Source organism: Anomalospiza imberbis, chromosome 2, assembly GCF_031753505.1.
Source record: "Anomalospiza imberbis isolate Cuckoo-Finch-1a 21T00152 chromosome 2, ASM3175350v1, whole genome shotgun sequence".
NCBI lineage: Eukaryota > Metazoa > Chordata > Aves > Passeriformes > Viduidae > Anomalospiza > Anomalospiza imberbis.
Window position 1 is genome coordinate 99319274 of NC_089682.1, and position 14708 is coordinate 99333981.

Here is a 14708-nt window from a genome sequence, read left to right on the forward strand (position 1 = left end):
AAAGATGATGCTAAATTAAATTGCTAGCAACCTCAAGTGGTGGAACAGAGGACTAACTGGTCTCACGAAGTTAAGAAAAAAAATTAAAATTTACAAAACTGTGAATAAAGGAAGTCTGCCTGAAAATTTCTTTATAGCTATCAAGAGTTCTAGACATAATCTTTAATAATTTTGTTTGAGGGGAGCACTTTTAAAAAGCAATTCCTTTCCACTTTTTCACTCAAATTTAATTCTGAAATGTTCTGTATAAATTCTCCATCCACTGGTTTAGTCAAAATCTGCTGGTTTGGATTATGGGGCTTTGAGTTTTTCTGATAAACAAGATCTTATGTTCTCTAGTTTAACAGTATTTTCTTAGAGAATAGCAGCCTTTGTGTGTGAATAATACGCAATATGCTTGCTCTGTCTCTGTTGTGCATACATGGATTTTTTCACCGATTTTGAGCTAGCTTTGTCAGTTTTTCTAAACCTGTTTGTCTTGCATTTTATGCTGTTATAACCGACTTTGTTTTGTTAACAAGTAAAGGCACCCATGCTGATGGTAGCAAATATACAGTGTAGCACAAGGATTTATCATACAATATATGTATCCTGCTATATTCTTGCAGATTCAAAGATAATACCGAAAGATCCTTAACTGGTATCTCAGAAAAATGAGAATACCACTGATACATTTCAAATACTCTAAGTTGCTCTAAACATGAATAAAAAGTTTTTGATTCTACTGCTCAATGAATTATATATACTTTCAGTTATTAAATACAGGTTTGAAACCTTAGCTAAACTTGAATATAGCGCGGTACATCAGTCTTCACCGTAAACACAATTTGTGCATTACAAGTGTGACAGAATTTTATACATAACTTCATTCTTATGATAACACCTAGCTACTAGAAAAATGGTCACATTCATTGAAGCATTTTGAAAAACATTTCTCAACTCTGATTTCCCTATCTTCATCCCCTCAACATACTGTAGGCATATGCTGCAAGCACTAATACACATCTGTAATCACAAATTTCTCCTCCTGTTTTCACTTCTGTGTTTTCTTTAACAAACACCAGCTGGCATGAGTAATCTAAATTCATTTCCATTGCTGCAAGTACATCCCCGTGTGTGCTACCATTAAACACCATACTATGTTTTCTTACACCCAATTTCTGAATATATATTATATATTCAGAAATATATATATCATTGTTCCTAGAAATGTTAAATGTTTTTACCTCTAGTAATACTCTTTTGCAGTCTGTACTCTCTAAGTCAGAAAATACATAGTACCTACTCCGCTCTCTTAAACAAGGGAGACTGCTCACGTAATCCTGCTTTAATAAACAGTATCAAATACACAGGCATCGATGGAAGAATTCTCTTGCTAGATCTCTACATGTTCTTCAGAGAATGATACAGATACCTCCAACTGCTATGCAACAGATAGAACCTTCAAAAAGGAAAGCAATTCCCAAATATTTTGCTCAGTCACAGAAGGAAGAGTCCAATAAAGCTCACAGTAAAGTTCAAAACTCCATGTTTCTGACCTCACACTGTTTTGCAGTCATTATCTGAAATTACTATTTCAAATAAAGAATAAACCAGAAAAGCTGAAACTGTCAGGGTAAATTTAAGAGTTAATTTTTTGTTGTAAATAATATTTGAAAAAGGAAAAGTAATTTGGCTGAGTCACCTCTCAGTACAGTATTTTCTTCTTGTTGAATACTCTGCAATTCATTAAACATTTTTAACCTGTTTCCAATACTCACATTTTTTTTAATATAAAATATGTTCTGAGAACCCACTCTGACTTTTTTAATCACCAGACAACAAGACTTTAGCCTTAACTGAGAAATGCAGTCTATGTGGAATAGATATTAAAGGTTTTTGCAAGAACACATTAGTCGTGTAGCTGTATGTTCAAAAGCCCTTATTAACACATAGCTTACACTGTACGCACACAGTACTTTTTTAAGATGTAAAGGAACTACACAAAGGAATTTCTTCTTCAGTTTTAAAATTAATGTACAAACCAAAAAGATGCTGCAAATCCTAAAACTAGCTCCTTGACAAATTTAAATTAGCATAACACACTGAAACCGCAGAAGCATGTCTGTAGTCCTCCAGGCAGCAAATGGAATTGCTGTAAAGGAAATAACATGTAGGTGCATGCTATTTGTTGTGCTCTGATCCTGAGAGTTAATAACCTAAATTTCGAGTCTAGTTTTGTTGCCTGAAGACTGACTGCTAAAATACTTCTCAGCTCTTGACATTAAGCAAGGTGGACATGGCTGTGTTTGAAGGCTGAGAGAAATGCTTCCTACTTGCAGGGCTGAGTGGGTGCAGAAAGATGTACACAGCATACTGGGCAGTGCAGCCAGCCTAATTCAGGCAGTTGCATCACTCTGTTGTTACTAAAAAAAATAAATAAATCTATAAAAAAGCTATGGTGTAAACTGACTTAAGTAAGTAAAATGAACAACAAACTCATTCAGCAAGATCCAACTTTTATCTTGAGACACTATCATGGCTGAGAAGGACCACTCTTATGATACTCACTTTAATTAACTCTCTAACAGTACTTAAAGCAATGGAACACACTGAGGAACGCTGCAGCCTCCAAAGCTGCTATTCAAGCTAATGATGCCATTAAATCAGTTCTAAATTATTCTGATACCCAGATCTGACATGTTCATACAGCTGCAACCAGTAATTGGCAGCCTAGAATACCACCCCTAGATTCAAGACAGCTCTCATGAGGAAGAACAGCTGTCAGCTTGCTTGCTCTCCAACACCCATTCAATGCAGAAAGCAAAAACTCATCATAGTGTCTCTGTGACTTGCACTGCAGTCCAAGGGGTTTCACTTCCCTGCTGAAATTCACTGCAATAACAAAAAAGGTTTCCTGTAACAGGAGTAATTTTCTTCTTTTTATTTTCTGCTTTCAACTATACCTAATAATACCAATCTTTTAATACTAACATAATACTTTTACACAGAAGATTAGCAGTATTGCCACTCTAAGACAAGAACCTTGATTTCTCAAATACAGTAGCTCTCTGTGTGTCAGGTGAACAGACTATCAAGTTTCATAGCAGATGTAGAAAAATAACTAGTGTTAAAAATTACATACCACTGATGTGCATTTGTGCTTTATTTATCCTAGTTACAAACAGAATCACACATGGTGTTAACAAAGTAAGTGAAATGAAGAGAAATGCTTATTGCTTCTGAAATTTTTAGTAAGTTTCATGGAAAATGAGAGCAATCTCATGGTGGCCCAATGAGTGTTATTGGTAGGATGATGTGCCACATGAAATGAATGACAAGGTTTTGCATTTTAACTTATTTCTGCTTTCAATGTCCTGGCTTATTAGCATATTCCTTACACCACTGTTAAACCGTTTTATTTGCTACCTTTAGTCAGTAACCTGTAAAGCCAAAAAAAAGGGCTAAAAAGCTTGGCAAACAAAGAATAGTGAGGGCATAACACCAGAGGACACATATCACTTGCCAAAAATTATTCCAATGATAAATATACTCAAAATATTCTTTAAACAATTTTCATTTTATTCCATCTGATGCAAGTTGCTACAACACCACATTCACTTACAGAATTCACCAATGCAAAATACCTTTCCATTTCAATGAGGTATGCCTAAATACTGCATAAATGCCGTGGTAGGCATTTCATCTTTTTTTCAAGTTTGATTTAGTACAGGAATAAACCTTCACAAAAATGTAAATACAGTGAAGTGGAAAAAAATTAGATATGGGAGCCTTAATCAAATTGAAGGTAAAATTCAGCAGGCCACAAATATTTCAATTTAATTTATTTTACATGAAGTAATTAAAACCAAGGAAACTTTCCAGTGTAGAGAATTAGGGCAAGGGAGAGAACATTTCTATGTCTTAAAAGCAAAATTGTGCGTGTAGCATTAGTACAAAAAGCTATTTTTTTCACAAGTAGAGATTCAAACAAGAAAAAAAAACTACAGAAATCCCCACTTGGAACTTTGCCAAGCCAGATCCAGCAAGAACTATATACACAGTTTATAGAGTATCTGGAATGGGCTTGCAGGAAAGAAACCCATCACAATAGACAGGCTCAGTGAGTGCCTGGCTAGTACAGAAATCAGAAGTGACAGGCAGACGGTTATATTCCAAGTTTAACATTTTCCAACACTTGACAGAAACCATACCACGATCAAGAAAGTGTGTAATGCTAGCAACTTAGCTCTTTGCTGTCTGCAAGCAACGAGGATGACTGGTAACAAATGCCTTCTTTACAGAGCTGATTGGAGTTGAATATACAAGATAATTCTAGTCAAACACACAGTAGCCACAGCACAAAAAGCTTCTTGCCACTTTATGTGTACAGGTATTACGTTTTCATGGCTGTATCTACAATGATTCTGTGTGTGTATTTAGCAATGCTGCATGAAGAGTTATTTCCAAAACCAGAAAAGCAGCCTCTTCGTGAAGACCTGTAGAACGCTCCTACAGACCTATTACCCTTCAAACGGAGCTGGACTGTGCAAATGCTCCAGCATGGCAGCATTTGCAGTTTCTGCCTCACTGCAAAAAGACAAAACTCATATAAGGTCATTTTGTATGGATGATTACCAAGGCTTTGCCAAAGGCATTAGAGTAGCCCAAAACAAATAAACAAACCGAACAACCTAGCACTAACGAAATTCCAAATTTTAAATCCTTCACCATCTCTCCCCTTCAAACATTCTTATCTATGAACCGTGTTTCCCAGAGACTCCATGAGAAGGCAGTCCAACAACCAAATCTTATCCAGTCCATATAATTACGTAACACACTTGTTTCATTATATTAAGAAGTCAGCATTTTTTTAACTGCTTAAAGATCAAATGAGACAATTTTTGTGACTATTGCTGTATTAATTCTGAAACATTATGTTTTAGAAGTACATGCATTATGGCCTTCGGAACAAGTTATACATCCTGATTAAAAAAGGTTAGCTTCTTGGAAAAGGCAACTTGGAAAGTGCAGCATGTTCTAACTACTCAGCTCTAGGTAACTAGCTCATAAATACATATCTAGACATGTTTGTATAAAATTTATTTACGTTTCTTCTTAAATGCACCTCTCCCCTTAAAATCACCAAGACACCACCTCCATAATGACCTAATACAGTGGTGTCTTTCTTAGTGTACTTAGGAGGTTAAGCCATGTATCTTGCAGCTAAAGGTTTCTGAAAGAGCCGCTAGACAACACTTGGCACTTTTGTTTCATTAACGGGAAAAGACAAGTCAAAAATCATTTTTGGGTGCAGCAACACCAGGATCAGCAGTTAGCACCTCACTGTACTAGCAGTGCAACAGTTACTTCTTTAGAAGTAGCTGCACACTGAAATTTACATACAGCCAGAAGCTACTGCTGTAGTCACACACTTCAGACAGCTGACACCAAAAGCACCTCCAGTAGTTTTGACTGCTAGGAAAGGACAATACATCCCCACCAATTTTAACATCTATTCAACAACGCAGTTACATAGGACACTGCAGAAAACTGAATGACAGTCACTGCCAGTTTGTTTCCTCCCAAAGCTAAAAATGCAGAGAACTCATCACCCTCCAGACCAGCATCACCCTAGCTCTCCACAGTTTTCCAAAACAACAACCACATTTGATCTGCTCACACACCACATTTAACCTAACAGATACATGCTGGTCTTCTTAGTGGAAAAAAAGCAGAAAATTGCACGGATCACGAAAGCTGAAAATCTCGATTTCACCGTTTAAGTGCTGTCTATGGCTAAGAGAGCTCATGGTTTAATATTCAAATTAACGTGGAACAACCCGAGTCTGTTCCAAGGCTCTTAACCAGCACACTCTAAAATACATCAAACGGCTGATTGCCATTAACAAAATATTCATACAAGAAAATACCCAGAAACTAATAGTGAGCATAATGCAGCAGAGGACTAGGGAAGTCTATTACCTCAGAACACAACATATTGCACTATAATGACCCAAGATAAAAAGTAATTCACCTCCCCCAAACTACAGTTTTACAAGATTATGCCCTTTTCCCCCTCAAAATAAAATTCTTAAACGTCAACCCTTTTATAACAAAGACAGTGTAATTTGCTGCAGGCCTAATTGAAAGACCACTGAAAGTAAATTTATAGTTCATCTATTTCAGTGTGGTCGGGATTAGATGCTATGGAATAAAGGAGAACCACCACCTCCCCTCCACCACCTCAAAAAAAAAAGCTCCAAAGAAATAAATGTGAAGGTCTCCTAAAAATGTCCCAGCATTTTACAATTTTTTCAGGTTATTTCAGCATAAGCCCTACAAACTGTATCTGTACCTACAAATACTTAACTAATGGCTATGGAAGCAATAAAGCAAATTTTGCTCCCCAATCTGAACTTGTCAAGAGAAAAACGTACAGTGAGCAAACACCTCAGCACAAAAGTTAACACCAGGCTGAATTCAGGAGTTCTACTTCATTTAACTCAAATCCAACTCCAGCAAATTTAATTCAGACATGTTAAAATAGTGGTTCAGAATGACAAAAAAGCGCACACTTTCATCTGTAGACACCATACTTCCAGAAGATAAACCTTTAAAACTAAGTTCACACTTCAGTTCCACTAAAATACCATTCAGAAAAGGAAGACGCATTTGCAGAAGAGCCCCACTTACTCACATGGATGTTATCTTTGAAGAGGAGGCACGTATTCACAAACAGGCAAATTATTCTCTACTCCCAAATCCTCTACTAATGCAATTTTTATTTGGGGGAAGGGAAACCAGAGAGCGTCAAATACTCAAAATAACCAAGAATGACGTGCGAAGAGTCTGTAGCAAATGCTACTGGGAAGATCCCAGGATCCCGCAAGACGTCCCAGTGGCACCTGAGCTCTCTCGGAGAAGGTCCTGCACAGGGCGGCGGGCCGTGCTCATTAACGCGGCCCCTCCGGGGGCTGAGCGCGGGGCACAGCGAGCTGCACACGCACACACACAGCGTCTCCCGCTCTCCCTGGGCTACAAAGGGAAGAGGAACGCGGTCGCTAGGGGGGGGAAGCTGCATCCTCCGGAGGAAAATGGTCCTACCTCCAGGCCGAGAACGGCGACGGGAGAGCGGGAGAGCGCAAGAACGACGCGGCCGCTCACACCCGGCGGCCGGGGAAGAAGGGTGCTGAGAGGGCATCCCCGGGATGCCCTCCCGGGACTCGCCGGCACCGCGCTTCCCGCCCCTGCGGATCCCCATCTTCTACAAGGGGAAGGTTTATTTCGAGGGAGGGAGAGGGCGAGTAAGGGTCGCGGTTACTCACATGGGCTCCAAGGTTTTGCTGAGCCAGGATTTCAGCGCCTCGAAGTTTTCTATGATCATTTTAACCACCATCCAGAGCGGCCCGGGCCCCCCGCCTCCCCGCCAGCAGCAACTGCAGAAGCCCCGGCGGCGGGGTCCGCGCCGCCCGCCGGCCGGCCGGCACTCCGGCTCCCGCCGCGCCTGCCCGCACTCTCCGCCGCCTCCCGGTTGGGCAGAGGCCGCCCGGCAGGGGCCGGAGGCCCAGCTCACGGAGGGGGCGGAACCAGTCGAGCAGCGGCTGCTTCGCGCGGGCCCCGCTGTCGCCGCTCCTCTGCCGGGGAGCGCGTCCCGGGCGCTGCGCGGGTCCCACCCGCCGGAGGGCGGCGCGGCCGAGTGCGGCGGCGGTGCGGTGCGGTGCGGTGCGGTGCGGTGCGGTGCGGGACGGGCGGCCCCCCCGCCGCCCTGAGCCGCAGCGCCCGACAGAGCGAGCGCCCGAGCGAGCGGGTAAGATGGCGGCGCCCCGCTGTCGCGAGAACCCAGAGTCTCGCGAGGCCGGGCGGCGCGCGGGGGCTGCCGGGAGGCGGGGCCGGCGGGGAGGCCGCGCTGCGGGGGCGGGCGGCGCTCGGCGCTCGGGGGCCGCCGGTGCTGTGCCGCTGTGGAGGGACGGAGCGGTGCTCTAGGGGCAAACGAGATGCCATTGGGTGTTCCAGGCTGGTGTTTGGGATGCGCATGCCCTTGTTTTGTTTCTTGGAATCGCTGATAGCCTTGCCCGATATGATCGCAGAACGGGTGAGGTTGGAAGGGACCACACTGAGTCCCCTGGCCCAGCCTCCCTGCTCTGGCAGGGTCATCCTAGAGCACATTGAACAGGGTTGCCTCCAGATCGTTCTTGAATAACTCCTTTAAGGGACACAACTTCTCTGGACTTTCTGTTCTTGTGCACAGTCACCTGCACAGTCAAGAAGTTCTTCCTCAGATTCAGGTGGAACTTCTGTGCATCAGTTTCTGCCCATTGCCTCTGGTCCTGTTGCTCAGGACCACTGAACAGAACCTGGCTCCATGCTCTTGGCACCCTTCCCTCAGGTAATTCTTGATGAGATCCCCTCTCAGTTACCTCTTCTTGAGATTGAACAGGCCCAGCTCCCTCAGCCTTTCCTTGTAAGAGAAATGCTCCAGCCCCTTAATGCACAGCACCTGGACCTGCTCCAGGAGCTCCATGTCTCATACTGGGGAGCTCAGAACTGGACTCAGCACTTCAGATGTGGCCTCACCAGGCCTGAGCAGAGGGGCACAATCATCTCCCACAGCCTACTGGCAATGCTTTTCCTGATGCACCCCAGGATACCATTGGCCTTCTTGGCCACCAGGGCACACTGCTGGCTCATGGACAACTTGTCCATCAGGAATCCCAGGTCCTCCTGAGCACAGCCGCTTTCCAGCAGGTGACCCTCAATCTGTTCTGGTACTCGGGGTTATTCCTTGTAACAAGCCCACAGCTGGGCACAGCTGTGTCCCGTCCACCAGCAGAGAGCAGCCCCCCAATCTCCCGGGCAGCCGGGAGCTGCTGCAATAAGGAACCACACCCTGGCCAAGCAGGAAGGGAGGCACAGCTGGTAGTCCCTCGGCTCCCCACACGCAAACTCCCATAAATGTTTGCAACTGACAGGAAAAGGGAAAATTTCCAAATATATATACATTTTAAAGGTGTGGGGGTTTTTTTGTGGGTTTTTTTTTTTTTTTTGGTTCGGTTTGGTTTGGTTTGGTTTTTTGGTTTTTGGGTTGGTTTTTTTTTTTTTTAAAGAAGAGGTAGGACCAAAAAAAAAAAAAAAGTGTTTGAAAACATGGGAGTTGGCAGCAGAGGAAGACACGGGGGGTCCCAGCTCCCCAGGGTGCACCTGGCAAGAGCCCAGCCCACATTGCTGCTCCTCGGGAACCCCATGGACCGCGGCGGTGGGAGCGTGTAGGATGGCCCCCTGCACACCTGTGCCCACCAGTGTGGCAGCTTCCCATGGAAAGTTATGTGCTGCTTTCTCTGTACCCGGGGTTAACCAAGCACTGAAAGAAAATGCTCCCACTCGATGTCCCTCAGCCAGATTGATCTGTGCTTTCCAAAGATCTGCGTCCTGCCTGAGCTCCCGAGCCAGGCATTCTGCACAGGCAGCGCACAATGGCAAGTGTTTCATGGCAATCGTTCACTCTGCCTTTCTTGGGGCGACTCCTGAGCTGCCTGCCCAGTGTTCTCAGAGAGAGAGGAACTTCAGGTAATCCACTCTCACCGAGACAGCTAAATGAGAGCTGGAGGAGGCTAAGGCTGCCTTCACACAATAATTTGTGACTTGATTATCATCCTTGAAAGTTTGTTGAAGGCTGGAGAGTGTGGCAAGCCAACCAAATAAGCTGCCAGCTTAGTAGGTACTTTGGTGAGGACTTCCCAATTACAAGATACACTTCAGTTTCCCTGCATAGTGAAGAGTGAACCTCACATCCTGTCAGCAGACAGAAAATCACCAGAGCCTGAAATTTTCTGGAGACTATTCTATAAACATGTAAAAAGTCCTCGACTCACTGTCACTGACTTGTAGGTTTACTCCCCATGAACATGTAAACAGGTCACTAACCTTGGGATTCTGATGGGTCTCTGAAGAGACAGGCACACAGGGATTAGACATTGTGATAAAAATCTTAATTTAGTTTAGGAACTGTCCCCTCAATCCTTTGCAAAAGCCAGTGTCTAGTGAAAATAATTTAGACAAGCACTGCATTCAGACAAGCACTGCAACAATCTTTGATCCTTGGGTATACAACAGCCATCAAAAAAACACAGCTTCTAAGGCTTCCCCACATAAATCTATGGATAAAATCACAACAGCAAGTTTTCTTTTTTAGATATTTCATTTTCTAAACTGCTTTTTCAGCCATTTGGGCACACAATGCTGTAAGTAAATGAAATCAGTGATCACAAAAAGTTTTTCACAAATACATTTTATGCACTGGATAAGACTTGTCTGCATGTGGTAGTTTTTGAACATTTCAGTGTTTATAAAAGTGTGCTGTTGTCACACTTCTGTGGTAATATTCAGAGTAACTGTAATAAATAAATAAATAAATGTTGTTGACATTTCCAGTTCTAGAGTTTGCAGACTTGAAATCTTAAAAGCCTTATAAATATTTACATCCCACATCTTCAGAAGCGACTGCAATGTTTTGCAGCATCTTTTGGGAAATGTTCATTTCATCTCGCAGCTGGAATTACAGGAGTACAAAATAAAATTATTTATTAGATCTGAGGAAATAATTTCTTCCAAAATATAAAGTGTCTTCCATAAAGTGTCTTCTATATAATAAGGTGGTTTCTATTTAAGATGCAGTACCTTTAGGTTCTTAATAGCAGTTTTTAAAACACACACAAAAAAGGAATAGTTTTTACTTAAACTTCATTCACATGTGAAATCAGTACATTAACTAAAACAAAAATCATAAAGGTCATGTTTCATTTAAGGCAACATAAGTATCTGTACAAAGGGTCAAAGTAATAATTAACTTCTACAATGTCATAATTCTGTAAGACAAATAAGTTTTTATTTCTCCCGTAGCTGTTCAATAGAAAATTGACAAACTTTTAAAGCAAAAAAAAAAAAAAAAAAAAAAAAAAAAAAAATCACCTGAATTTCATCCCTACCTGTACAAAGAAGCCCTGAAGGGGATAAGAAGGAAAAAAGAACAGGCGGAGCAGCTATCCTTAGGTTTCAACAATTTAACGCTTTCATTTAAGAAATCAGTTTCAGCTGATATATGATAGTGATATTCCGTATCATGTATATGACCTATGGGTACCAAACATTTATTAGGAACTAAGTAACTGAATAATAATTTCAAAACTTTGAAAATTGACATATATATTCTGTGGATTAATATAAATGTTGCATTTTAACATCAATAAACCCAAAATATAAATAAACTGTCCTGAAAATAAAGTAATACAGGTCTTATTCTCTTAATTCATGCATCATAGACTCCTAACAGCCCTTTTGGCTTATGAAAACTTTGTTAAGTTCTTCAGAGTAGTATATATGCTTTCATGTGTAATAACTCCCAAAGTTCATAGGTTTGGTGTGCACTTAGTTTGCAGTAATCTTATCTAACGCAATGTAGTGACCTTTGAGGTCTAAAAACAATGGGTTGTATTTATTCACATTTTTATTGGATCACCTGCTAACGTGAGAGCTGAATGTGGCCATTGAAGTTAAGAGAGATCGATCCTTCCTGACGTTTCTTGAGATTTCATTTTCACTGACTCCTCTCCAAAGCCATTGAACTTGTGCTCATAAGCAATCTTTTTCAATGTGTAAAGCTGCAATTTTAAAGTGTTAAAGATTTTTCTTTGAAAGCTGACATTTTCTTAACTGTCCACAGATGTCTTTTAAACTCAGATTTGTCCCTTTTTTTTAAATACAAAAAGCAGCTGTAGAAGATAATAGCTTTTAGGCACATCATCCATCTTTTTGCCAAACCTATACTACCTTCATTAGTCCCTGTTTCTATCATACAGAAAGAAAAAAAGATTAATTATTTTTTTATTTGTTTGGCTATGGTTTGGTTGTTTTGGTTTGGCTTGGGTTTTTTCTTTATTAATCGAGTTTAATTTTCTTTTGAAGACAAACCAGACTGGTCTATGTCATTAAAAAAATCCTCTATCTATGCTTCTAACACTTCACGTTTTTATTTAGGGAAATGCAATTGCATTTGCAATTGTATTTAAACATTCATGTCTGACTGGAAGTTTTCTTCTAGTATTAAATGTGATTCTGGTTTTGCGTAGCAGGTGTAACACACCAGACTTCGGGCTCCTAGTGTCTGTTTTCTCCCAGAAAAAGCATTTCTGGGAGAAAACAGGGGCTCCTGTTTTTTACCCTGAAAAAGCATTTCAGCATTATAGACCTCAGGTGTATCAGACCTGAGATCAATGGTTTCTTGTCCCTGAGATTTATCACAGCCCCTAGCATCAACACACAGACTAAAAAGTTGGGCTGCTGAAAGTGGATGGCATCAAAATGGGTTGATGGAACGAAACCATTTTGTATGTTGTTCAGATTTTTAGTTTGTGCTGTCATTGAGTTTTGGGGCTTGCCATTGGTTGCTATCTAGACATGTATCTGTGCATGCATTGCCTTTACTCTCTGTAAAAGGGTCAAATGATATTCCTCCTGATGCTCCTTGTCTATGGCGAGTTTCATCAATATGAGTTTTGAGAATCATGTCACAGAATTGATCCAGACCTGAAGACTCCCCCTTCCATCCTTCAGAAACAGAAAATGTTTCTCCTTTCTTGAGCATCTGAAACCTGAGGCACTTTTGCCTTTCCCTATGAATATACCTACTAGTGCTTCCACAGGTATAACAAAGAAAGTCAGCTTTGTAATACTTTTACTTGATTTTGGTCCAAAAAGGTCAATGTTTATAGGAATATTTAGTCCTTGGCTTTTTTTCTATTGACTCCTGCATAGGGAATTTAACCAAATAGAGCCATTGCTACTTAAAAAGCAGGGTCTGTAGAAGCTCTCAGAGCAGAAGGTCTGTAAGAAGTAAATGTCTTCCTCTAACGTTGAAACCAAAATTTTACTTATTAAATAAGTTCTGGACATTAGACAATTTCCTTGTCCATAGTCTTTCTATACAACAGCCCTAAATTTTGGGATTATTTTTCTCTCCTGTTTTCTCTTGCTGCAGGGAGCAGATAGGTGACATAGATGGAGAAAAGGGGTCTACATGGCCCTACTGAGCAAGGGAGGACTCCAGAGGTGCCTTCCAACCTAAATCACCCTACAATTCTATGAAAGGCTTTGTACAGAGTGTCCCAAAGCCACAAGTGTTTGAAGTATTCGTGGCTGGTGCATGTAGCATTTAGCTTGAGATTGCAAGTCATAGAATAGAGTTCTGAACTGACCTAACAGTTGTTTGACAGGTTTTTTTGAAAGCCAAGGTTACAATAAATTGCTACTGTCAGAAGTCAAACCTACAAATTTTGTGGTTTTAATTATTGTTTAAATACAGAGACCAGAAGTGGGATATTTAGTTGATATTTAGCAGAATACATCAGACTTCTGAAGTCACACTATGCTAAGTGTGTATTGTATATCTCTAAATGGCCTTGTGTTTTGAAATGTAGGAAGTGTTGGTTTTGTAAGTCAAGATGCTGGTGTTTTAGAACCTCATTAGCTTCTACTAATGTAAGGATAACTTGTTGTGGACTTGCTCATTAACTTGTACCAGCCCAGAGGCAGGATTGCTCCACTTTGCCAATGGCAGCAAAATTAACCTTAGCCTCTGCCTGTGCCCATGGGAAGGATGACTGAAAGAGGGGCTTGGGTGTAATTAATACCGCCTTCCTTTTCTTCCCAAGTTGCAGAGTAGCAGGAAAGGAAAGACATAGCTCATAACTCTGCCCCTATGACACCAACCAGCAGAACTTCTTCTTCCAGAAATCTTGTTAATGGAGTCTCAAGCTACTGTGTCATTCTGGTTTGCACGAGCCACACCTGAACTTATGCCTGCATGTGGGGTAAGAGGCTGCCCACATTCCCCAATTCCCTCGGGCAAACTGCTGTGAAGGAAGGGTTGAGACTGGAGGCAACTCTGATGCTGCTGGTGGTGCTGTGGTCTCAGCTGTCATGTCATGAAGAACATATGGTGTGGTTGGGATTTACTGCTAGGGATGAGAGGCTGCCTCCCTAGTAATTAACTTGGTCCATCCCAGATGTTATTTTCAAAGTCCTGTCTACAGTGTATCAGACAACACCTAATGTTCTGCCCCAGTTTTGAGTCACATTACACAGTATGTGGACAGTTGATTCCTGGAGTGGCAGATTTACACTTTGTGCTGTCTAGTGTATTTTGCTTCCCAAATCTTGTGGGAAAAAAAAATATCCTTTCCATTTCAAATGCTAATAATACAAAAAAATGTAGGAGGAAGCAAGCAGGATCTTTATTTTGTCCTTCCTGCTACCCCTCATGCACAGCTCACCTTCCTATTAAATTGAACAAGAGTAAAGGGAAATTGTTTTCCCTAGTTTTTGTGTAGGGTATACCACTCTGGAGAGAAGGCATTCCTGAGTCACAGTATGAACCTTATTGCCTCTAAGATAGCTCAGCTATCTAAGAGCATAACAAAATTGTAATAAATGAAAGAGTAATCTCAAGTGCCAGAATGTACTTTATCCATTTATTGTGAAACCACTAATTTATTTTTAATTATAAATAAATATATTTTCTTAGTTAAGACTGAAATAACCTGGTATTATTAAAGGCTGCTGAGAAGCCACATGACTAATCCAGCAAGGATGGCTTCATCCTACAGATGAAAGAGCTCTATGTTGTATGTAGTAGAACCACTGCAAAGAATTTTAAAGGATACCTTCTGTCATAT

The 14708-nt window shown here is 41.3% G+C and overlaps 1 protein-coding gene across 5 annotated transcripts in view; it reads right to left on the minus strand.

The window, feature by feature from the left end:
- Window positions 1-7694, minus strand: part of RBM26 (RNA binding motif protein 26) — a 51855-nt gene extending 44161 nt beyond the window's left edge. For 3 of the 5 annotated variants that reach the window (XM_068182424.1, XM_068182426.1, XM_068182422.1), the window contains exon 1: window positions 7308-7694. In XM_068182424.1, the coding sequence (XP_068038525.1) occupies window positions 7308-7378 (71 nt within the window). In that variant the 5' untranslated portion in view covers window positions 7379-7694. The remainder of the gene's footprint in view (window positions 1-7307) is intronic. The other 2 variants (XM_068182425.1, XM_068182423.1) reach the window with 1 other exon arrangement.
- Between the last annotated feature and the right edge of the window lie 7014 nt (window positions 7695-14708).